Below are 26,545 nucleotides of genomic sequence, written 5' to 3'. Positions count from 1 at the left end.
TCACGATTGAAAATAAGGTGGAAGTAATAAAGCGATCCGAAAGAGGTGAAACGCCATTGGTCATTGGAAAAGCGTTAGACTGCAGTCAGTCAACGATCAGAACAATTTTAATGGAGCATGTGAAAGGCTCTGCCCCAATGAAAGCTACAAGTATTACTAAGCAATGCAGTGGTTTATTTATTGAAATACGTATGGTTCTTAAGTTTTATATGCAGAGAAAGGTAAAATATATACTATATATTAAGAAAAACGTTTGACTAACTGACGCTAAATAATACCGGATGAACCTGTTCCGACTTCAAATCCGACTTAAAGACAGACTCAGGAACTGAACTCCTTCACAACCTGGGGACTGCCTGTACTTTTAAATCATCTCTAGATTACTTATAGTACCTAATACAATGTAAATTCTATGTAAATAGTTGTTATACTGTATTGTTTAGGGAATAATGACAAGAAAAAATAGTCTATACATGCTCAAACAACGAGTGCTGGAGAGAGAACTTCCGGGTTTTCCCGTCCCGCAGTTAGTCGAATCCGTGCATGCGGAATCCGCAGATAAGGAGGACCGACTGTACATAAGCAAAACAGTGGGAGAAAAACGTTCTTACAGTTTCCCTGCATAAAAAGTATGGCACTCTTTCACAGACAGTGATTTGCAAGAGTACTGCTTACACGAAGTCACTGAGGAAGGGTTTTCAGAATCAATTCAAGGATTTGAACAATCTAAAAATTCTGAACTTGGTAATTAACCAACTTCTTTGCAAGGTGAAACAAGATGAAGAGAGCTTGCAAGAAGAAATTATCAAAATTCAGAATGATGAAGCAAAATAACTTTTCAAAACTGTCAGTTTTTGTGGTATGTGACTACAATGTCAAACAAAGTTTCCTGGTCTTTGAAAAGGTGCTGAACTGCTCTTTGTTGCATTTCTATCCCCCTACCTTGTTGAAAAAGGCTTCAGTGCAATGAACCACATACTCAGAAAAAAACAGAAACCATTAAGGCTTTTGCTGTCACAACTTGAACCAGATATTTCAACTCTCGCTAAAAGACATCAAGCTCAAGGATCACACTGATATCAAACTTGTACTATAGTGCACCAGTACTGTGAGTAAGGTAGGTTTAAAGACAAATAAAAATTTAAAGCAGAATCATTTTTTTCATGTTAGCATATGGTAGACATGTTTTTTACAGACTGGGGGCACCGGAAAGTATACTGTGCCTAAGAGGGGCATTGGCAAGTATAAAGGTGGTTTAGAGGGGGATATTGGCAAGTTCCTCATTACAACAATATATTATTGCATGAACGATATCTCCATACATCTCGCTTATATCTCCTACAATGATCTGCAATGAACAAAATTCTAAAGTTGCAGTCTAATTAGCATTTTAAGCTTAATCATCTTGCTTTGCTACTCTGAATTTTTGCCATAAATGAAAACATCCATGATGTCTTTTGAATTGGTTGCTATCTTCAAAGTTCTCATAGAGCTACACTGCACAGAAACAACCCAAAAGCCAACCACATCAATCCCAACCATGTGGCACTTATCCATACCATTCCCTCTGGATGAAAATTTCTTCCTAACCTTTCTGCTCTTTCTGCTCTTTTCTCTAATTTGAGACACCGCTATTCTGAGGAAAAGTTTCTTCCTATCCATTTCTCACATGTTTTTGTATCTCCATTGGATCCCCACTCAGCTTTTTTCACTCCACAACAACAAATGCAGGCTCTCCTCATAACTGAAATGGTCTATCCCAGGTAATTTTCTGGTGAATTTTCTCTGCACCCCCAGCCATGCAGTCACATCCTTTGTAGTAATGTGGTGACCAGTAATACTGTGACTAACCAAATGATTTATAAAATTGCACCAGAACCTCTCTACTTTTTTCTGGCTAATGAATACAAATATCCTTTGTGCCTTCTTCACCACTTTATTTACACTCTCGGGAATCCTTGGATTTATACACAAGGTCCCTCTATTCCTCAAATCTACCTAAGGCCCTACCATTTATTATGCATATCTTATTCTCAATGCTCCTCCCAGATAAGTATTTTATCAGAATTTAATTCTATCTGCCATTTTCTGCCCACTTTAACGGCAGGTTGATTTCTGAAGGCATAGATGCAGTGGGTAATTAATTAAAACACATAAGGGAAGAACCAGCTTCATCTTGTCCTCACCGGTGGCAGATGAATCTGTCCACGATAGCACAGATAAAATAAGACGAAGTCCTGTCATTACACTGTCCTTATAACCACTGTGGTGTTTTATGACACTATAAGACCCAGAACAGATCGAGCAGCTTAAAACTGGGTGTCTAAGAATTATTATAAAACATCAGCAGCAGTAACATACACCACAGCAAACTGTAACCTCATTGCCTAACGTAACCTTCAGTGTTGTCAATATTATCAAGCCAGACATTCAGAGAGCAGCACCAAAGTTACCTTAAAATGATGAAATACCAGCCTAGTGAAGCTCAAATATTGTACAGGAGCACAAGTATGTTAAACATTAGGTAGAGTTGAGTAATTATACAATCAATGGAACTAGTTGAAGCTGTGTAGCCTTACCACATTTTATTGTAACTGGTGAAGACCAATTATACAGTTAAATAGAACAGAAGACCCCAAAACCTAACTCATCCTGAATGATAGCAAGACTTAGCATGTGAATATTAAAGAAAATGCGGAAGTTTTTGCAACAATGTTCAACCAGCTGGGTGAAATAGATGATCCATCATTATTCCACCTGTGATTTCTACCAACATAGAAGCTGCTCTTAGCCAATTTGATTAGTTCTTTAAGGTATCAAGGACATAGAAGCATTGCTTACACCAGAGTCTATGGGACCAGACAACATCCCAGCTGTAGTACTGAAAGCCTGTGCTACAGCAGTAACCAAAGTCAGGCTGGCACTGGAGGAGCCGCACACCATGATCAGCAGTCGTGAGACAGTGCATCCAATCACTGTGGAAAACTTCAACCAGAATAATATTGATCTTCATTTCCATTGTATTCTTACAAGGGACAACTAACACTTATTTCTATTCTTTGCACACTTGAGTCCCACTTACAGACACAAGTTAAAAGAATACTTGAAAATAACGTACAATAATGCCGTGAGACCAAGTATATAATTGAAAATACAGCCGATGAGTTTTGTTTTGATTGCTTAGAAAGTGAAGTATTAATTCATGTTATTTTTGATAACTTAGAAATTAAAAAATAAGGTAGAAAAACAGAAAACCTACAGCACAATAAAGGCCCTTTGGCCCACAATGCTGTGCCAAACATGTACTTACTTTAGAAATTACCTAGGGATCACAATAGCCCTCTATCTTTCTAAGCTCCATGTACTTATCCAAGAGTCTCTTAAAAGACCCTACTGTATCCAATTCCACCACAATCGCCAGCCATTCCACACACTCACCGCTCTCGGCATAAAATACTTGCCCCGACATCTCCTCAGTACCTACCTACAAGCACTTAAAACTGTGCCCTCTCGTGCTAGCCTTTTCAGCCCTGGGAAAAAGCCTCTAGACTATCCACACGATCAATGCCTCTCATCATCTTATATACAGATTTTGTATTTCAGAATGACTGAAAATTGTGCTTATTAAAAATCTGAAACCTTTACATGATCATAGGACAGATATAGGTAGAGCAAATTGTCATTGGCTTGTCAGAAGAATGGAAAGTACAATTGAAGAAATTCGGTGCCACATTATACACAGAAAGCAAAATTGTAGGAGAAAAATGGATTTAACATGACACCATGTCCCACTAGCAGAACAGACTCAGCAGAGGTGATAAAACAGTTCTATGATGTCTCACGCATCGTCAACAAGGACAAGCAATTCTTTTAATTACCACCGACCAACCTCCTTCACCAGTTGAATCAGTCTTTCTCCATACAGAACAACACTCGGAAGAAACACTAACAGGATCGAGAATACAGACCATACTTTTGAGTTGAGAATTTCAACGTTCATAGCCAAAAGTTTCTTAATTGCATTACCACTAACATTGTTTGCTGCTTTCTTGCTTTTGTGGGGAAAATATTAAAACATCAAAGTTTGACAACACATTTTTTTATTAAAAAAGATAAATGCATACCTTGCAACAGATGTATCAAATCCTTTGACATTTTCAAGAAGAAAATATTTTGGAGGCTTTATAAGGCTTGGAAGAACAAAATGATACAATATTTTACAATTTTACAGCTTTACTTCATAATATCCAATTGTGCTATATTTTATATAACTGTGACAAAAAAATTCATTAATTTATCATTACCCCAACAATAAATAAGGGAGAATTGACTGGAGTGCAGGCAGGCTCCAGCTTAAATTGAGTTATGTTCCTGAGAACCATGCACATTAAAAATGAACAAAAATAGAGGACCACTGAAACAACTGTGGCAGGAGAGATGGCAGCCGCCAGCCAGCCAGCTTCAGTGAATGCTAACATTGCATTTACCTTCCTCACCAGACTCAACCTGCAAATTAACCTTTAGCGATTCCTGCACAAGGACTCCCGAGTTCCCTTGCACCTCAGTTTTTTCTATTTTCTCTCCATTTAGAAAATACCGTAGATTCCGGACTACAGAGCGCACCTGATTAAAAGCCGCACGCTCTAATTTTAGAAAGAAAATCAATTTTGTACTTGTACAGGCCGCACCGGATTTTAAGCCGCAGGTGTCCCACGTTGTAATATGAGATATTTACACAGAAAGATATTACACGTGAGGATTTTTTAACTTTTAATTAAATCCGTATGGTAACATAAACAAATATATATTGCTAATGCTTTTTTTTCGAACAGTGCCTGTAACATAGCTACTTTTAAATATACATACGTATCGGTAACACACAAATTACGTTGCGCATATTTTTTTACTGAACAGTGCACGAACAACATTCCAATATCTCCTAACGACTGGTTAAAAAAAATATATATACTGCAGCCTACCAGGAAAAGTTATTGATCGCCTTCTTCATCTTCCTCCTGCACACTAAAACCATCAAAGTCCTCTTCTTCAGTGTCCGAATTGAATAACCTCAGGATCTCGTCACTCACTTCAGTCTCTTTGTTATCGCTCTCAATTGAGCGCACACGGTCCTCTTCATCACGCAGCAGTCCAGCCTTTCGAAACCTGCTGGTGATGGTGGAAGTTGTGACACCGCTCCACGCATTTAGGATCCACTGGCAGACTTGAGTTAAAGATGCTCTTCGCATGCGTCCTGTTTTGGTAAAGGATTTCTCGCCGCTCGTCATCCAAGCCTCCCACTCAACGCGCAGCGCCACTTTAAATGCCCGGTTCACGCTGATGTCCAGTGGCTGCAAATACTTCGTGGTGCTCCCAGGAATCACAGCTGGAATTGAGTTTGTACTCTTGATAGCAGCTTTCACTGAACTTTCATTGTCAGCCGCTTAAAAATCACCATCGGTGGAAGCTTTAGTCCGGATGCTGTGCAGCTCAGAACACAAGTAAAATGCGTTCTCTCATGGCCACTTGTTTTCAGTGTGATGGACGAGTCACCTTTTTTATTACTCTCTGAGTGAGGAGAGGCAGGTCAAACGTCAAAGGTACTTCATCCATATTTATGATATTATCTGGCCCGATGGAATTCTCCGCTATCTTTGTTTGAGTGAATGTGCGGAAGTTAGCAAGCTTTTCCTCATGGTCGGGAGGGAGCTGCTGACAGAGTCGTGCGTACCCTGACGGACAGGCCTTTTCGTCTCATAAATCTAAAACACCACGATGGCCCACCTCTAAAATCTTCGATTTTCATTTTGGTGGCGATTGCTTTAGCCTTCAGTCTGATCTGCACGGTGGAAACACCACGGCCACCTGCTCTCTGTGTGTTAACCCAGTCTTCAAGAAAGTTTTCAAGTTCGGGCCATCTGCTATGATTACCTCTGAAAGCTTTTGTCGTCTTTTTGCATTGACTCAGTTCTTCACGCTGGCGTCTCCACCGTCTCAACATCGATTCATTTATGCCAAGATTATGTGCAGCAGCTCGATTTCCTTCTTCAACCGCCAGATTGATCGCCTTAAAAGCTGCATCATATGCTTTTCTTCGAGTGTTTTCCATGTTGATGAGGGTGAGTACAAATGACTGATTTACAATAGTTTAATTGTGAAAGTGCGCTTGATTTATCGTACAATTTCATTGGACCTCTGTGAACTACTCATCAATTTTATTGGTCTACTGTTACGAGGCAAAATGTTTTTGGCGGCATGAAAAAAAAACATGCATTAGCTGCACCGTAGTATAGGCCGCAGTGTTGCCGCAGTGTTCAAAGCGTGGGAAAAAAGTAGCGGCTTATAGTCCGGAATTTACGGTAGTTAGCCTTTTCATTTCTTCTACCAAAGTATGTACCACTTCCCTACACTGTATTTAATCTGCCATTTCTTTTCCCATTTTCCTAATCTGTTGAAGTCCTTCTTCTTCCTCAAAACTACCTGCCCCACCGCCTACCTTGATATTGTCTGCAAACTTTGCAACAAAGTCATCAATTCCATCACTCCAAATCATTGACATATAACGTAAAATGAATCGGTCCCAACACAGACCCCTGTGGAACACCACTTGTCACCGGCAGCCAACCAGCAAAGGCCCCCTTTATTCCCACTGTTTGCTTCCTGCCAATCAGTCCATGCTAGAACCATTTCTGTAATACTATGGGCTCGTTAGCTTGTTAAGCAGCCTCAAGAGTGGCACCTTTATCAAAGGCCTTTTGGAAATCCAAGTACACAACATCATCTGATTCTCCTTTGTCTATCCTGCACTCATTTTTAAGAGAACTAGAATACTAAAGCAAGGATGTAATGCTGAAACATTATAAAACACTGGTGAAGCCTCACGTAGTGTATGGTGAGCAGATTTTGGTCCATTATCTTAGAAAGGATGTGTTGAAACTGGAGAGGGTTCAAAGCAGGTTCACCAACATGATTCCAGGTTTGAATGGCTTGTCACATGAAGAGCATTTGATGGCTCTAGGCCTGTATTCACTCGAATTCAGAAAAATGAAGGGTGACCTCATTGAAACCTATCAATTGGTGAAAGGCCTTTATAGAGTGGATGGGGAGAGGATGTTTCCTGTGGTGGGTGAGGCTAAGACCAAGACCAGAGGACATAGCTTCAGAATAGAAAGCGTCCTTTTAGAACAGAGATAAGGAGGAATTTATTTAGCCAGAGAGTGGCAAATCTGTGGAATTCTTTGCCACAGGCGGCTGTTTTTATGTATATTTAAGGCAAAGGTTAACAGATTCTTGATTGGTCAGGGCATGAAGGGATACAGGAGAAGGCAGGAGATTTGGGCTGAGAGGAAAATTGGATCAGCCATGATGAAATGGCGGAGGAGACTCGATGGGCCAAATGGCCTAATTCTGCTCCTATATTTTATGGTCACATGAGATGGTTATTGACTTCAGGAAAACTCACACCTCTTACACCCCTCTTTGCATCGATGCCACAGAACTGCAGTGCATGGTCCCAGAACACATCCTACACAAAGCTCATTAATGCCCCTACTTTCTAAAAGGCTGAAGAGACCTGGTCTATACATGCCAATACTCACAACCTTCTACATACGTACAGTAGAGAGCATCTTAACATACTGCATCACTGCATGGTACAGGAACTGCACTGTGGCGGACGGGAAGGCATTACTACAGACAGTCAAAACTGTCCAATGTATCACTGGCATCAGCCTACAGAAAAATGCCATAAAATGGTGAGGAATATCATGAAGGATCCCACCCATCCTGCTCATGGACTAATTGTCCCACTCCCATCAGGGAGGCTATGACTCTCTGAACTGAGTACACACTTCATCACTGAACTGTTCCCACAACCTAAGAGCACACCTTCAAGATCTTTTCGTCTTGTGCTCATCTCAATATTTATTACTTAATTATTATTATCATTATTATTAGTGTTATTACTGTTCTCTTTCTTTTTGTATTTGCAGTGTTTGTTGCGTTTTGTGCACATTGGCTGTTGTCCGTCCTGTTGGGTGCAGTCTTTCATTGAGTCCATGCACTCACCACTCTCTGCGTAAAAAAACTTACCCCTGACATCTCCTCTCTACCTACTCCCAAGCACCTTAAAACTGCCCTCTCGTGTTAGCCATTCCAGCCCTGGGAAAAAGCCTCTGAGTTTCTTCTACTTACTGTGATTGTATGCAAGAAAATTAACCTCAGTGTTGTATATGGTGACATACATGTACTTTGATGATAAATTTATTTGAACTTTGAATGTGACATCCATGGCAATGACCACCAGACTCAAAAATAGTTACTTCAGCAAGACTGATCAACACCCCTGCCTGCTAACCCATCCCCCTACACCCACCCCCACCACTACTTTATCATGTCTTGCCAAAGGCCTCGTAAGTACAGATACTTCTGTACCTCACGTCACTTTATGCTAATACAATCTATGTATATAGCTATCTTATGCATTTAGAGGGTTTGTTGCATTTTTATAGGCTTATTTTTCTTAATGTGTTTTTTTAGTGATACAGATCCAGAGTAACAATAATTTTATTCTCCTTTACACTTGTGTTCTGATAAACAATTCTGAATGTTGAATCTTGAAGAGGTAGATAGTTAGAATCTTCATCCCAGAGTGGAAATGACACATACTGGAGGGCATAGCTTTAAAGTGAGATAGTTGTAGTTTAAGGATATGTCTGAGGGAAGCTTTTAGTTACTTACTGGGTGCCTGAAATGCACTGCCAGGAGAGGTGGTAGATTATACAGTAATGCTTAAGAGCCATTTAGACAGATACATGAACAGGCAGGCAAAAGAGGGATACAGGCCATGTACAGACAAACGTGATTAGTAAGATTGTCATCATGATCAGCACAGACATGGGCCAGAAAACCTGCTGTTGTGTAGTTCAATGACCTATAATCTTGTATGTGCTAAATGATTTTAATTATTCTTTAACTGAGAATCAAACCATTTCACAACAAATCTTCAAGTGTTAATCTTTTTGGTTTGATTTTCATATGTTACTAATCCTCCCGCTAGTTTCTAATATATATAGATTTGATTTACATTTAATTGTCTCAAAATCTTTCATGCCTATCAGCTGACAGTGGTTCAATTTTTCTAAGTACAGTATTGGTTAAAGAGCAATAAATTCAAACCTTGGTAGTAAATCAAGAATGTACAAAAAGCTCTTGATCCTGGAATCCAATATATCTTTCTGAGCACCTAATCTGTTTTAAAAACAAAGATAGACAATTAGTTTTTGAAACAAAGAACTGCTTGTTTTCAAAATTATATTTAAAAATGCGAAAATTAAATGAAAGTTGCTTTTACATTTGAATCATTTGGCTTTTAAATTTGAATCATTTAATCAGTGAGGAGTTAACTGATACCTTCTTTTCTTAATATGAAGGCAATTTCCAGAACAAATTCCCCTACAGATCATAGTACTTTTAAGTATATAAAATAAGTACAAACAATGTCACATATTTCACAGCATCAGAAACACCTGGAAGAAGAAGCCATTCAAATAATAATGCATTTTGACTTACTCCAAGTGCAGGGAATGATATTTTCTTCAAACAATAAACACTGCTTGATTAATTTACAGTGAATACTCTCCAAGTTTCCGATCAATGGCAAAACTACCCTGATTCTGAATCCACCCACATCCTGCCTCAATGCAAACAACATTGCAGAAATTTATGGAATGGAGGATCATTTATTATTAAATATCGCAGATATTACTGCCACTTTTCGGCTGTGTTTTCTTAGTATTCTTACACTAATATCAGGGATGAAAGTGAGTTTAAGGAAACTTGAGTTTAGACTCCCAATACTGACTATCTTGCTGCCAAACGTGTAGTCTCTGGTGAATAAAATCATTGACTCAGTGCTAAGGTGCTGAATCAGAGGGACATTAGGACTGTGTGTCATTTGTTTCACAGAATCCTGGTTAACTCCTTCCATACCAGATGCAGTGATTCATATCGACAGGTTTACTATATACCGTCAGGATAGATCTACAGAGTCTCACAAAAGCAGAAGTGGAAGATCAACTCTTCTTGGTGCACAAATATATCAGTGCTGTCCCAATTCTGCTCCCCAGACCTGGAATATCTCGCAATTAAGTGCTGTCCATTTTACCTACCACGGGAGATTTCTGTGATCATTTTGGTGGTGGTATACATTCCACCTCAGGCTAATGTCAATCAGGCATTAGATGATCTGAGCAATGGGATCGACATGCATGAAACAGCGCACCCTAACACCTTCACCATCGTTTTGGGGGATTTAAAACAGGCCAGTCTGCAAAAAAATCACTAAACTACCATCAACAGATCACTTGCAACACTGGAGGAAGCAACACACTGGACCATTCTTACACCACCATCAAGAATGTCTACCGTGCTATTCCACACCCTCAGTTTGGGAAGTCTGATCACCTGGCTGTATTTCGACTCCCTGAGTATAGGCAGAGACTGAAGACAGCAGCACCAGTAGTGAGGACCAAGAAGGTATAAACAAGGGAAGCACAGGAGCGCCTACAGGATTCTTTGAACTGGTGGTCTGAACCATATTCAGGGATTCATCTTCGAATCTGGATGAGTATGCTGCAGTTGATATCGACTTCATTAAAACTTTTGTGGATGAGTGTGTGCTTACAAAGACTTACTGTACATTCCCAAACCAAAAGCTGTGGATGAACCAGGAGGTATGTTGTCTGCTGAAGGCTAGATCTGTGGCATTCAAGTCCAGCGACCCAGGCCTATACCAGAAAACCAGGTATGATTTGCCACTGTGTGGCTAGGCATAGCTCAAATACCATCTATAAATTTGCTGATGATACAACCATTGTTGGTAGATCTCAGACAGAGATGGGAGGGTGTATAGGAGCGAGATACACCAACTCACTAGTGGTGTCACAGCAACAACCTTGCATTCAGTCTGTAAGACGAAAAAGCTGATAGTGAACTTCAGGAAGGGCAAGATGAAGGAACACATACCAATCCTCATAAAGGGATCAGAAGTGGAGAGAGTGAGAAGTTTCAAATTCCTGGGTGTCAAGATCTCTAAGGACCTAATCTGTTCCCAACATATTGATGCAGCTATAAAGAGGGCAAGATAGCGATTATACTTCATTAGGAGTTTGAACGGATTTGGCATGTCAACAAAAATACTCAAAAACTTCTATAGATGTATAGTGGAGAGCATTTTGACAGGCTGCATCACTGTCTGATATTGGGGGGGGAGCTACTGCACAGGACCAGAAGAAGCTGCAGAGGGTCGTAAATTTAGTCAACTTCATCTTGGGTACTAGCCTAAAGTACCTAGGACATCTTCAAGGAGTGGTGACTCAGAAAGGCAGCATCCATTATTAAGGACCTCCAGCACCCAAGGCATGACCTTTTCTCATTGTTACCATCAGGTAAGAGGTACAGAAGCCTGAAGGCACACACTCAGTGATTCAGGAACAGCTTCTTCCCCTCTGTCATCTGATTCCTAAATGGACATTGAACCCATGACCACTATCTCCCTTTTTAAATATATATTATTTCTATTTTGCATGAGTTTTAATCTATTTAATTTACATATACCATAATTGATTTACTTAATTATTTATTTTTACTTTTTTTTTCTTCTATATTAATGCATTGCATTGAACCGCTGCTGCTAAATTAACAAATTTCGCAACACATGCAGGTGATAATAAACCTGATTCTGATGTAGGTTGACATTGCCTCCTTATGAGCAGTTTTGGGCCCTTATCCTAGAAAAGATGTACTGGCATTGGAGAGGGCTCAGGTGAAGATCATGAGAATGATGCCGGGAATGAAAGGGTTAACATGTGAGGTGCTCTGGGCCTGTACTTACTGCAGTTTAGAAGAATGAATGGGGATCTCATTGAAACATATTGAATATTAAAAGGCCTAGATAGGGCACTTCCGGTAAGATGGCGATTGTTTAGCTGCTCCGAATTTTTGCTCCGTCATTCTTCCTATCTTTGCACTATATGTCTCCCTTCTTAAACCTTAGTTAGGTATTATCTTTTACCTGCCTGCGAACACATCTATCTTATAATGGCTATCAAAAGTACTAAAACAGGGAAAAAGGAAACTTCTACGGCTTTGCCGGCTGACATTCTCGCTGTTTTGGAACAACATTGACAAGATATTTTAAAGGAATTTAGAACTTCTTTCAACCAGCTGGATGTCAAATTGGATCGGATCAACGCTAGAGTGGATGAACATGCTGAACATTTATCTCGCATTGACTCAACTTCTGAAGATTTAAAACGCCATGTTCAATATCTTGAAACTCTCTGCTCCAGCCTAGAGGAGAAGAATAGCAAACTTTTTTCCAAAATGGTGGATCTTGAAAACCGGAGCAGACGTTGCAATCTACGAATTCTTGGTTTGCCAGGGGCCACCGAACAGGGCTCTCCCGTGAAATTTTTTTCCGATTTTCTCTGTGAGATTTTTGGGAAAGAATTTCTTCCGACTCCACCTGAGCTTGAAAGGGCTCACAGGATGTATGTTCCCCGTGCAACTCTGGGTTCCCGTCCACAGCCGGTAATTTTGTGCTTTCATCAATACCAGATGAAAAACCGTTTGATTATGGAGGAACGCCGCAGAGGTACTTTTGCTTTTCAAAGTACAGTCATTCGTTTTATGGAGGATTTTGCCCCCTAGGTTCTGAAGATGCGTACTGAGTTTAAAGGTGTAATGAAAGTGCTTTTTGATCGCGGATTCAGACCCTCCCTTCGAAATCCAGCCGATCTTCGAATTACGCTTACTACTGGAGATTATAAATGGTTTAAATCAGTGAAGGAGGCTGAGGCATTTGTTGGAAGTCTTCCGGCCACCCCGTCTTCTTCGGAACCGGTCTGACCTTCTAAAATGGTTGATAAGTACCTCTCGAAGTAAAACTATTTTTTCCGGACTCAGACTTTACTTGAATAATTCAGACATTATCTATTGAAACTCTAAGGGCTGTAGTCAATCTCTCCCTGGACTTGGTGTGTTTTTTCTAAATAGATAATCTGAGTTTAATGTTTCCCTGCAGACGTTTAGAATGTACTTGGGTAATCTATTTTATTTTTGTATAATTTTATCTATAGAGACTACAATTGACTTTAACTTGTTTTGGAGGTTTGGAGTTTTTATTGAAGGCCTCCCTGTTGGTTGATTCATAGTTTAAGTTTTGCTTTTTGGTTGATAAGTACTCTCTTCGAATCTATAATTTCCCCCTTTTCCCCCTCCCTTTTTTTTCTCTTAATCTTTTATAATTTTTCGCGGGTAGGTTAGTTTTGGTTTTCTTCTGATTTTCTTTGTATTAAGTTTTATACTTCTGTTGAAGTTGTTCCTATTTGTAATTATGTTTTCTAGTGCATAAACTAGTTACTATTTGCTATAGTATTTATACGGAACTGTTGTTAACGACACAGAACTGGAAGTCATACTTGAGTTAATTTTTTTGGTAGAGCTAGCTGCTTTTTTAGGTAGCTGTCTAGTTTTGGGTTGCGAGGGTGGGGTGGGTTCTCCAGTTCCAACACCACTCACTGTTTCTTTTGCTTTCCTTTGTTATTCAGGACATATCTCTGTTTTGATTCTATGGATCTATGTTTACATTTTTGCTCCCAGACTGTTATTGTCCTGCTTGATTTTTTATATGCCTGCTGCCTTCTATGCACTAACAATTGATAATGGTTAATACACTTAAACTTGTGAGCTGGAATGTAAAGGGATTGAATCACCCTGTTAAAAGAAGGAAAGCCTCCTCACATATTAAACAACTCAAAGCTGACATTGCTTTCCTTCAAGAAACTCATATTCGTAGTTTTGATAACTCTCGGCTTTTGTCAAAGTGGGCGGGTCAGCATTTTCATTCATCCTTTGCCGCCAAAGCTAGGGGAGGGGGTTTCCATCCTTATTAACTCAAATATTCCTTTTGAACTCCATAATAAGATATCTGATACAAATGGCCATTTTATTATTGTTTCTGGTAAATTATATAATACTAAAGTTGTACCAGCAAACCTGTATGCCCCCAATTTTGATGATGTTAATTTTTTTGAACGTTTTTTCTCCTCACTACCAGACTTAAACTCATACTCTCTTATACTGGGTGGTGACTTCAATTGTTGGTTAGATCCTAATTTGGATCGATCGTCCTCTGTTACTAGGCTACCTACTAAATCTGCCTTAGCTATTCAATCGTTTCTCTCTAACTATGGTGTCTCTGATATATGGCGTTTCCTTCATCCTACTGAGAGAGATTATTCTTTTTTTTCACATGTTCACCATACCTTTATTAGAATTGACTACTTCTTACTCGATAATCAACTTATTCCATTTGTCTATTCTTGTGATTATCAGAGTATACTGATTTCTGACTATGCCCCAATTACTCTGTCTTTAAATTTTCCTGGTCTCCCTCAGAGGAATAAACACTGGCGGTTTGATTCGATTTTATTATCGGATGATGATTTTCTAAAATGTATTAAAGATCAGATAACCTTTTATTTTAACACCAATACATCATCTGATGTGTCATCCCAGATTGTCTGGGATGCCATGAAAGCATATTTGAGGGGTCAAATAATCTCCTATACAGCAAATCTTAATAGAAAGTCCTGTGCAGATCGATTAGACCTCATTAATCAGATTAAAGAATTGGATCAACTGTATGCTCAAACTAAGAATCCTGAATTATACAAGAAGCGTGTAGAACTGCAAACTAAATTTAACCTTCTGTCTACTCAACCTGTCGAACGCCAACTTCTTGTAAGTAAGAGTCGCTTTTATATTCATGGTGACAAATCTGGTAAATTTCTAGCCAATCAGCTGAGGCGTTCCAAAGCCAAACAACATATTACAAAGATCTGGAAGAAGAATGGAGACTTTACATCGGATCACTTAGAAATCAATGATGCATTTAAAAGTTTTTATTCTCGACTTTATTCCTCTGAATGAGAATATCTCTGTTGATCATTTTTTAAATAATCTAGATATTCCTTTGCTTTCATCTGATTTTACAGCTAAACTTAATAAGCCTATATCATCAGAAGAAATATCTTTTGCAATTTCTGCATTGTCTTCAGGGAAATCTCCTGGACCTGATGGGTTCCCCGTAGAATTCTATAAATCATTCTCTTCACTTCTTTCTCCTCAGTTATTCTCAGTACTATCTGATTCGTTCAATTACTGTAAATTGCCACCCTCTTTTAATGAGGCATCTATTATTCTTTTATTAAAAAAGGGTAAAGACCCAACAGAGTGTTCCTCATATAGGCCGATTTCTTTGCTTAATGTTGATGTTAAAATCTTGGCCAAAGTTTTGGCTTACAGATTAGAAACTGTTATTCCCTCTATTATTTCTGAGGATCAAACTGGTTTTATTAAAAACCGTCTTACTTTTTTTAACATTCGGCGTTTATTTAACATTTTATATTCACCTCCAACTGGGATTCCTGAATGTGTTATTTCCCTCGATGCAGAGAAAGCATTCGATCGTATAGAGTGGAACCAACTTTTTGCAGTTTTAGAAAAATTTGACCTCGGTCAAAGTTTTATCTCTTGGATCAAATTGCTGTATCTGTGTCCCACTGCCTCTGTTTTGACTAATTTTCAGAAATCCCAGTTATTTAACCTCAAAGGTGGCACCCGTCAGGGATGCCCTTTAAGTCCCTTTCTCTTTGATTTGGCTATAGAACTTTTGGCGATAGCATTTCGAAATTGTCCTGAATTGACCGGGATTTGGAGAGGGGGAGTTGAGTATAAAGTTTCTCTTTATGCTGATGACTTATTACTTTTCCTTTCAAATCTGTCTACATCCTTACCTCCAATGTTTTCACTTCTTGATCAGTTTAGCCAGATCTCTGGCTATAAACTTAATTTACATAACAGTGAACTTTTCCCAATTAATAAAGAAGCACAAGAATTAACATTCCGTGATCTCCCTTTTAAAGTAGTTCATAATCAATTTACTTATCTTGGGATTACAGTCACAAGGAAGTTTAAAGATCTTTTTCGTAAAAACTTTGCCAATCTTTCATATACTATAAAACAGAGTCTGTTACAATGGTCACCTCTATCTATGTCTTTGGTAGGTCGTATTAATGTTGTTAAAATGCTTGTTCTCCCTAAACTTTTATATTTATTTCAATCAATCCTAATTTTTATTCCTAAATCTTTTTTTGATTCTTTAGACTCTATTATTTTGTCATATCTGTGGAAGAATAAGCGCTCTAGAATTAATAAAGTTTATCTCCAAAAATCTAAAAAAGAGGGTGGCATGGCTTTACCTAACTTTTGTTTATATTATTGGGCAGCCAATATACGTTGTGCTACCTTTTGGTCTTTTTTCCATGGCCAACCCGAGTGCTCTAATTGGGTGGCAATGGAGTTGAGCTCCACTAAAGAATTATCTATCTCTGCACTTCTTGGCTCTGTACTCCCTAGTAGTTTGTCCAGATTAATAGTTAGTCCTCTTGTTAGACACACTTTGCGTATATGGGCTCAGTTCAGGAAATGTTATGGTTTCCATGGTTTTTTCCTTTTCTAACCCTATCTTACATAATCACCTTTTTTTACCTACTACGTATGATTCAGCATTCCATGATTGGTATAGGAAGGGCATTAGACATTTTGAAGATCTTTTTACTGATAATCGCTTTGCTTCTTTTCAACAGCTCTCTGCTAAGTTCAATCTGCCCAATGCTCATTTTTTTAGATATCTCCAAATTAGACACTTTATTAATCCTTTAATTCCTAACTTCCCTGAAATGCCTGAGAAAAATGTTATGGATTTATTTTTTTCTATTAATCCACTAGGTAAAGGTTTAATATCATTTATTCATGATAAATTAGCAGCCTTACGACGTGCCCCTGTGGATAAAATTAAAATGGCATGGGAGCATGATTTAAATGCCTCCTTATCTGATGAGACTTGGGACTCCATTCTCAAATCGGTTAATTCAACCTCTCTTTGTGCTCGCCATTGCCTTTTACAGTTTAAGATTGTTCATAGAGCCCATATGTCTAAATCTAAATTACCTCGATTTTACCTTAACATTAGTCCGCTTTGTGATAAATGCAAAAGGGGCGAGGCCTCTCTCATCCATATGTACTGGTTTTGTCCTAGCTTGGAGAAATTTTGGAAAGATGTCTTCATAACATTATCGTATATTCTGAATCACCACCTAGAACCTAACCCTTTAATCGCTTTGTTCGGTTTCTGGGGTGAGACAGATTTACGTCTAAGTTTGACTAAATGTCGAATATTATCTTTTGCTTCTCTCCTGGCTAGACATTTAATCCTCCTTAGATGGAGATATGTTGCCCAGCCCACGCATGCTCAATGGCTTAACGATATTATGGCCTGCTTAGACCTTGAAAAAATTCATTACTCAGTTCTTAATTCGGATATAAAGTTCCATAAGGTCTGGGGACCTTTTATTGAGTACTTTCATAACCTTCCTCTAACTAAGGTTTTTTTTCTCGGTCCCTTGCTTTCAGCTCCTTTTTTTTTGGTAGTAGGCATTAATATCTTCTGTTGCTAAGTGTATTTACAGTTTTGGGGGTTTGATTGTCTTGATTTATATTCTCTATATTGTGTTGTGGTTGGTCTGGAGTTCTTTTTTTTGTTGCGGGGCTTGGAGAGGATACTAATTTTACATGTCTTCAATTTGGGTGCTTTCTCAATTATCTTTTCTTGTACCATATTATTATTGTATGTTTATTTTTGCACTGTATGAATGTTCTTCATTTTGATCTGGGTTTTTTTTATCTGTAGCAATGTAGAAAATGTATAAAAAAACTAATTTAAAAAATGGCCTAGATAGACTGGATGCGGAAAGAGTGCTTCCTATAGTGGGGGAGTCTAGCAGCAGAGGACACAGCCTCAGAGTAGAGGGTCGTCCACTTAGAACAAACATGAGGAGGAACTTCTGTAGCCAAAGGTTATGAATCTGCGAAACTCACTGTCACACACGGCTGTGAAGGCCAAGTCATTGGGTATATTTAAAGTGGAGGTTGGTAGGTTCTTGACTGGTCATGGCATCAAAGGTTACAGGGAGAAGGCATGAGAATGGGGTTAAGAGGGATAAATAAATCAGCCACAATGGAATGTTGGAGCAGACTCAATGGGCTGAATGGACTTATATGTTCCATATTACACATGGAAATGAAAACTTTAAAATTATTCTTATAAAACATGGAGGAGAGGTCAAAAGAAATCAGCTAACAAAAGTAGAGCTGTTAACATTTTCGCAAGGAATACTCGTAACATTTTGACAGAACCCAAGACTTGCACTGCTGATAAATTTTATTTGGGGATATGTATCTCCTGATAGCAAGCAATAAAGGACACTAGACAGGCAGACCACTGTATGAGAGGTCAAATCATGTTTAATCATGGGGAAGAATGGGCACTTCTCCCATATTGTCTCAAATCCTACAGCAAATAGATCCACAATTTAGCTTATTAAGGAATATCAAGAAAACAATGGAAACATTTTGTCAGAATCAGAGGAAATTGCTTGGCTACAATGAGCCCAGAGTTATTTTCCTCAGATCCCCTGAGCCTTTCCACTTATCAGTTGCAGAGTGTGCATGAAGGCTCAAAAGCCTTAGAAAATAGATATAAACATGGACATATGTTGGACGGAATGTCTCTCTAACCCAATCCATGCTATACTAGCACTGAAGTGCTTGGGAAATTGTAGAGGGAGTTGCAACCAAATGTAGTACATGTGAGGGATGGAAGGGAATGAACTCTTGACCTCACAATCTGCTTTATTATGACTTTGCACCTTATTGTCTACTTCCACAACACTTTCTCTGTAACTATAACTCTATTATGCACTGTTATTGCTTTACCTCAATGCACTGCTGTACTGATTATTTATTCATTGAGATTTGGCGCAGAATAGGCCTTTCTGGCCATTCGAGCCATGCTGCCCAGCATTCCCCGAATTAACCCTTGCCTAATCATGGGATAATTTACAATGAACAATTAATCTACCAACCGGTATGTCTTTGTACTGTGGAAGGAAACCAGAACACCAAGGGAAAGCCCCTGCATTTTGCAGGGAAGACACAGACTTCTTACAAATGACTCCCAACTCCAATGTCCCGAGATGTAATAGCATTGAGTTAACCACGATGCTACAGTACTTGCATATTACTTTATAGAAAATTGGCAGGATTATATTTTGCCAGCACATTTTATATACCCATAAATGCACAATATTAATTAAATGCAGTGCTATAACAACAAAATGACCAAGAACGTTCAGCCATAGTGAACAAATTCCCTGCACCAGAGCCAGTGTATAACCAGACCTACAAACCCATTGCAGTTAGTAAGCAACACACATAAAATGTTGGAGGAACTCAGCAGGTCAGACAGCATCTATGGAAAAAAGTACAGATGATGTTTCAGGTCAAGACCCTTCGGCAGGATTTTTAGGTCTTTGGCAGGGTCTCAGCCTGAAATGTCATCTATACTTTTGATGCTGCCTGGCCTGTTAAGTTTCTCCAGCATTTTCTGTGTGTTTCTGGATTTCTAGCATCTGCAGATCCTCTCCTGTTTGCATTCAGTTAAGTTTTTTTTTAATGACTGACAGTGTTATTGCTTTAATGTTAACTGTATGGAAATTCTATTCTAAGAAATATTCAGAATAGTAAGCCAGAGCTTGGCTCCACACTCTGGAAAAATGTCTTTCACTTGAAATCTTCTTGTTTATTTCTACCCAGATGACCTCACAAATCAAGAAAATAGGAACAGCAGTAGGCCAAATGGGTCCTCAAAAGTACCCTGCCATTCAATATGATTTTGGCTAATCCACCCAGACCCCATTTTCCAAAGTCCTTAATTCTCCTATCTTTCAAAAAAATTATATTTCTAAAATTTGAAAAATATAGCCCCAATTTGTTTAGTCTCTCCGGATGGAAGAAAATCGCCAAATCCCAGGAAAAAATCCAAGTATTCTTTCTTGGATTGCAAGTCAAAAAGAAAGCAAATACTGGAAATTTAAAATAAAAACCGAAATACTGTAAATATTCAATGTATCAGGCTGCATCCTTGGAAAGGGAAACGCAGTTAATATCCCAGGATGACGGATCTTCAACCAAAAATTAATGTAGCCAGATATTCTGAGTGTTTCCTGCATTTCCTGCTTTATATTACTTATTGTTTGGGACTGCCTCCAATGCTACTAAATTCTTTCTAAGGGACAAAAACATATAAAATTCCTTGTGTGTCTCCTTAAGAACATGCTCAATTGTAACAAAATTTCCCCATCTTTAAATTCCAATTATTAAGCAATATAAGACAATATGTCATTTGCCTTCTTAATTATTTGTTAGCAGATGGGTGCAACTTCTTGTGATTCATGAACAAGATGAATTCTCAGATCCAAGCCATCATCCATCTGTACCTAACTCATGCAGTCTGTATTCAATAAGATAATTTCCTTTTGGCGCGATATGTGTGGTTTCGCACTTTTACACATTAAACATCTTCCCATTTTTTTATCATTGTTAAACTTGCACACCTTACATTCTGTCCCATCCTCTGGGACATTAATATAAATAGTACATTATTGAGAAGTTAATTTCTGGGCCACTCCTCCAAACTTTAAGGTACTTGATCATACCAGTTCCCTGCTTTCAACATACAAATCCAAGCTAACATATTTCCACCAATTCTTCATACTTCCAGCTGTTAACTTGTGCAAGAGCCTTGTTTGTGGTGCCTTACCAAATCCCTTTGGGAAATGGAAATCAACCATATTTTCAGGTTCCCAGCCATTAACTCTGCTTGTAACAAACAGAAACTCAAGTAAATCTGTTAAATATGATTTTTTTTTTCATTAAGGCATATATATTTTGATCATACTAAGCTTTCCTAAATGATCAGCCTCATTCCTCCATTTTGATGGGGGGAGGGGGGGTTCACACTTGCCTTAGCCACCCTCTTCCTTCTTGTATATTCTTAGAAACACACTTCTTATTTTGATACAATATACAAGATATGTTTCAAAATAAAATTTTTACCTTTTGTATGAACTTTTCAGGTTTTTTTGTGAAAGATCTCAGTCATCAAGTATACCACTAGTGTTACCACTTTGTATGTTCTACTTTTCGATTTAGCATTATCCTTGACCACTTTCATTAACCACAGATGGTTCAACTTTCTCAAGGAATCTCTCTTTCCAGTTTATAAGTTTATGAACCAGTTGTTTAAACATGTAGCAGTGTTCATTTATTAACCTCACAGCTTACTTACTCAGTCCACTTGATAACTCTGCATTCTTAGCACTGAAGTTGCCTTTATCTGAGTTAAGTTTTTGACCTGGGATGTTCACCCTCAAATGGTATCTAGAATTCTACCATGGTGTGTACACAATTGCCTAGGGAACCTTTTAACACAAAATCCCTTACTAATTTTCGTCATTCCACATGCAGCTTGATATGCAAAATATTCAGGATATTTCTGTATTCACTTAGGTCAATACTCGTGTTGCAAAACTTCATTTAGGAGCTTAATACAAAACTTTTTTTATTTCTTATTTCCATATAACATTCAAGACAATGATGTAACCCATCCAAGTATCAGAGCAATCACACTCTCCTGCAACTTTTCATTCACTATTATACAAATGCTCACCTTGTGAATGGCTGACAAGGAGGACTCATCAAGATCATATCAAAGTCGAATTTGTTGAACTCAGCTAATGTTATACCCTAATATGTAAAAAAAAATTGTATTAAGTATTGTAGTACCAGAGTAGGTTTGGTTTATTTTAATCTGGGGGGAGGGGCGGAGGAATAAAGATTCACGGGGAAAACTGGGTATGCAAATAAACATCTTGGATACAACTACCTTTCTCAGTACTCCTCTTCACAGCAATACTATGAGAATCATCTTTCAACAACAAATAATTCTTAGAGTATTTTCACCAAAGTGAAATTAAGCAAGTATGGATCAGTACATCATTCACATACCAGTAAGAAAATGGCCACACAATCAGTCTAAGCGGTTTAAATCAGCAAATATAGTACTACAATAGAACCGTTGAGAAATTACTTCCAGCTCTGACTTTAAAAAACTGTAATATCAACCTATCCAAAACTTCAGTTTCACTCAAATCTAAAAACTAAATGATGTATTTACAACTCCCTAATCTATGTTCACTCACATCTTTTCAATATTGGCCCCTGTTCTCTTTAATATAGTACCACCAGTAATAAACTTCCACATTGATTCAATGCCTGCTGTTAGAAAAATATGGAAATCTATAAATCAAAGCTTACTACATTTTCATTTTCTATTTTAGTAACACAAATCCATAGTCCAAACTTTCAATGTATTTCAATACAAGTATATTGAAGAGATTTAGATCCCCTTTATAATTTTCTTTAGAGCATTTGTCAAAAACTCAACTGGAACAAAATTTTTGTACTAAATTAGATTTAAGTGATCAATTTCATTTTTAAAAAATCAATTAAAAGGAAGCAATAGAAATATGCAACTTGAAGACATTCTCACAACAATATGCAAGTTGATAACATGCCAAAAAAATGATACTACAAGGCAAGTTATATAAGATGAGAATTTCTTGAAATACAGTAATTGTTCATGATTCCTTTCTAAAAAGAGTTCAGAATTTTCAGTCTTAAAAGTGTCAATGGGATTTCTTAATTGGAAAAATATGCTAACATTAAAACTACTTTTGGTAATCAAGTTAAATATAAATGCTAATTGTTGTATAAATATTAAATCTGCTTTTATTCAGACAACACTTTAAATACACAGATCAAAAGAAAAAGCTGAAAAGGTACTTATGAGAAACAACAAACTATTAATTAGCTCAGAAAATTAATTGAGAAATGATTGTGAGTTTCATAGTTTGTCATGTCATGATGGAAACATTTTGAGCAGATTATGAAATTGCCCAAATCAGTTAAAGAGAAATCCAGATGTCACTGTCCGATACCCTGCTTTGCCGGAGTTTGCTGTGCTTTGCATCCTTCTCCAGCATAAATGTTAGGAATTAGTGAACTGACAAATAATTAAAAAATTTACAAATATTTTATTATAAAAATACACTTGGAAAATGCTCCACATTTTTGCATGAGCTGCTTCTTTTTACTAACGTACTCAGCCATAATTACCATTGTAATAACACTCATTCTTAAAAAAAATCACAAATGTCATATGGATTACAATTTTGATAACTAAGACCATAAGAACTAGGAGTAGAATTAGGCCATTCAACTAATCAGTTCTGCTCTATTCCAGTATTTTTAAAATGTTGTTTTTGATAATTCAGCTAATTTAACCTGTGTTTTAATATTTAGTTCACATTCTATAACACAATAAAAAAAATTAAAGTTATACTTTGTGTTCCTTGCTTTTCTAACAAGGATCTTGCATTCAGCTGACCAGTCAAACTGATGACATGAATTCCACAGGACACAAAGAATTCCCTCAAACTAATGCATTTAGTGTTGACAGTAATGAGATCCATGCCACAAAGAACAGTTGATGCACCTTAGCCATTTTCTCTAAATGAACAATGAGGTATTCACCAGTAACTGCTGAATTCAGAAAAAAAACTCCCTACTACTGTAATAGATGCATGGTTTCACAAACATCACAAAAAGTATTCCAGGTGTAGCAACCACAATTTGTCAATAAAATCCATTTGACAAATTACCAGATCAAAAATGTGTGTTAAATGCCTGTTGTTACTTACCCCAAATACAAAGCAACAGGCAAATACAAATTTTATTTTCTTAAATATATTCAAAAATATAAAAACATATTTCTTAAAGGGCATCGTATTTCTAACTCTAGCACTACTTATAGAATTAGTGTTTTGAAATCAAGGAGGTAATATCTACTTAAAAGGTTATTCAGAATATAATCTCCTAATTCTTCAAACTGGGTCCCCCTTGGTAGTTTTTTGGAATTCATTTTCCAGATTAACATTTTGTCACAATGCCAGCATTTATTACCTTCCCTAACTCTCCTCAAGAAGGCACTGGCTAGTCTCCTTCCTGAACCACTGCACCTTCAGGATAAGGTGCTCTCACTGTATTCCTCAGTCAGGAGTTTTAGGCAGCGGAGTTCCCACGTGCCTGCTGTCCTTGTCCTTCCTGGTTGAAGCAGTTGCAGGTTTGGAGAATGACATTGGAGAAGAATGGGTATTTTGTAAGTTCTACAAACTACTGTCAGTTTCTGCCAGTGGCAGAGGGAATGAATATTTACTGTGGTGGATAGAGTGATAATCAAGAGGCAGATTTGCCCCAATGGATGTTGATATTCTTGAGAAATCTTGGAGCTCTACTCATCCAGAGAAGTGGATAGTATCAACCATACTCCTGACTCATGCCTTGGTATTGTCAGGAAAGCTTTGAGAGCCTGGTGGTGAATCACGAGCCATGGGATATCAAACCTCTGCCCTGCTCTTGTAGACATGGGAGTTATCAAGCTGGGCCTATTTATTTTCTGATCTGCGAAGATTCCCACAACGTTGGTGGTGCAATGATCATTATATAATTGAATGTTAAAGATAAGTGTTAAACTGAACACACTTGGCCTTGGTTCCTCCCTGTGCTAATGGGTCATGGACTTTCTCACAGATTGACCACAGCAAGTCAGAGTTAGTAAGCACACCTCCACCACCCTCATCTTAAACACAGGCACCCCGCAGGTCTGTGTGCTGAGCCCTATGCTCTACACACTCTTCACACATGACTGCACCCCCATCTACTCCTCCAAATCCATAATTAAATTTGTGGACGATACCACAGCAGTCAGCCTGATCTCAGACAAGGATGAAACAGCCTACAGGCTCGAGGTAGATCATCTGATGGAGTGGTGTAAGGACAACGACCTGGTCCTTAACACTTCTAAAACAAAACAGATGATCATTGACTTCAGGAGATCAAAGGACAGAGTACACACCCCCCTCCATATACATGGAGAAGTAGTGGAAAGTGTGGAACACCTAAAGCTCCTTGGAGTTATGTTGTCAAAACAGCTGACATGGACCACCAACACCTCGCTGACATGGACCACCAACACCTCGCTGACGTGGACCACCAACACCTCGCTGACGTGGACCACCAACACCTCGCTGACGTGGACCACCAACATCTCGCTGACATGGACCACCAACACCTCGCTGACATGGACCACCAACACCTCGCTGCTTGTAAAAAGTCACAACAAAGATTCTTCTTCCTCAGGAAGCTGGAACAGGCCAAACTCCCACAAAAGCCACTGCTTAACTTCTACAGAAGTACAAATTAAACCATCCTGACCAACAGTGCCACAGTGTGGTATGCCAGCTGCACAGCCGCTGAGCAACAAGATCTGCATCGTGCGGTGAAGGTGGCTCAGCGAATTGTCAGGATGGATCTCCCAGGACCGGACACCATCTATTCCAGCAGATTCAGGAGGAAAGCAATCAGCATAACCAGAGACACCACACACCCCGGCCACTCCCTGTTTGACCCGCTGCCGTCCAGCAAGAGGTTAAGGACACTTAAAACCAGAACAAATAGACTGAGGAACAGCATCTACCCCAGAGCTGTGGCCTCCATCACACCACTCCCACAGACCAATGAGTGAAACTGTGAGCACACACAAGGACTCAAATACTTGCACTAATGGCACTTTGTGCATTTCTGTGACATTCCAGTGCTGCTGTAACTTATTTTCCGCCACTTATCTATTTAATACTGTTTTTCTTGTTTTTATCTACTACTTTGTTTGATTGCCTGAGAAGAAGCCAAACAGAGTTTCATTGTACCTATACAATGAAATAAAGATAATTCAATTCAATTCAATCAATATGAAAGTTGCTGGGCCAAAAATATAGAAATATTGTCACAATATAAATAAGCTCACATGTGTAGTAATTAAGGAGGATGTAGAGTTATTAAATCTTTACACCAGCTGATACATTTATTGGAGTGTGAGTCCCTGGCTAGGGAATCACTGGAACGATTTAGACTTTGCTAAATGAGAGAGAGAGCAGGGCTGGGAAGGAAACATAGTAAAGGCAAATGCTGATAATCTTTGAACTGAAAAGGAATGACTGATCTACAGATGACACAATAGCCTCTGCTCTACATACTGTCCTTACACATCTGAAGAAGAAGGAAGCTTATGTAAGAATGCTGTTCTTGGACTACAGTTCAGCATTCAACACCAAAGTTTCATTCAGGCTTGACAAGAAGTTCAGACACCTCGGCCTTGACCCTGCCTTGTGCAGCTGGATCCTGGACTTCCTGTCAGATCGCCAGGAGGTTTTAAAAGAGGGCTCCCTCACCTCCAACCTTCTGACTCTTAATACAGGAGCCCCTTAGGGCTATGTACTGAGTCCCCTCCTTTACTCCCTGTATACCCATGACTATATCGCCACCCACAGCTCTAATCTGCTAAATAAATTTGCCAATGATACTACATTGATTGGCCTTATCTGAAACAATAACGAGGTGGCCTACA

General features: G+C 38.5%; 1 protein-coding gene across 4 annotated transcripts in view; it reads right to left on the bottom strand.

Annotated features, from left to right (window-relative positions):
• Positions 1-26,545, bottom strand: part of trdmt1 (tRNA aspartic acid methyltransferase 1) — a 111,033-nt gene that overhangs the window by 28,846 nt on the left and 55,642 nt on the right. For 3 of the 4 annotated variants that reach the window (XM_059972183.1, XM_059972181.1, XM_059972182.1), the window contains 3 exons: positions 21,692-21,768; positions 9,175-9,246; positions 4,125-4,190 (listed from right to left, as the gene is read on the bottom strand). In XM_059972183.1, the coding sequence (XP_059828166.1) occupies positions 4,125-4,190; positions 9,175-9,246; positions 21,692-21,768 (215 nt within the window). The remainder of the gene's footprint in view (positions 1-4,124; positions 4,191-9,174; positions 9,247-21,691; positions 21,769-26,545) is intronic. The other variant, XM_059972184.1, reaches the window with a different exon arrangement.

The sequence above is a fragment of the Hypanus sabinus genome, chromosome 6 (genome assembly GCF_030144855.1).
Source record: "Hypanus sabinus isolate sHypSab1 chromosome 6, sHypSab1.hap1, whole genome shotgun sequence".
In the NCBI taxonomy this organism is placed as follows: Eukaryota; Metazoa; Chordata; class Chondrichthyes; order Myliobatiformes; family Dasyatidae; genus Hypanus; species Hypanus sabinus.
The sequence above is the reverse complement of the archived record's forward strand: the minus strand, read 5'-3'. Positions and strand labels throughout refer to the sequence as shown.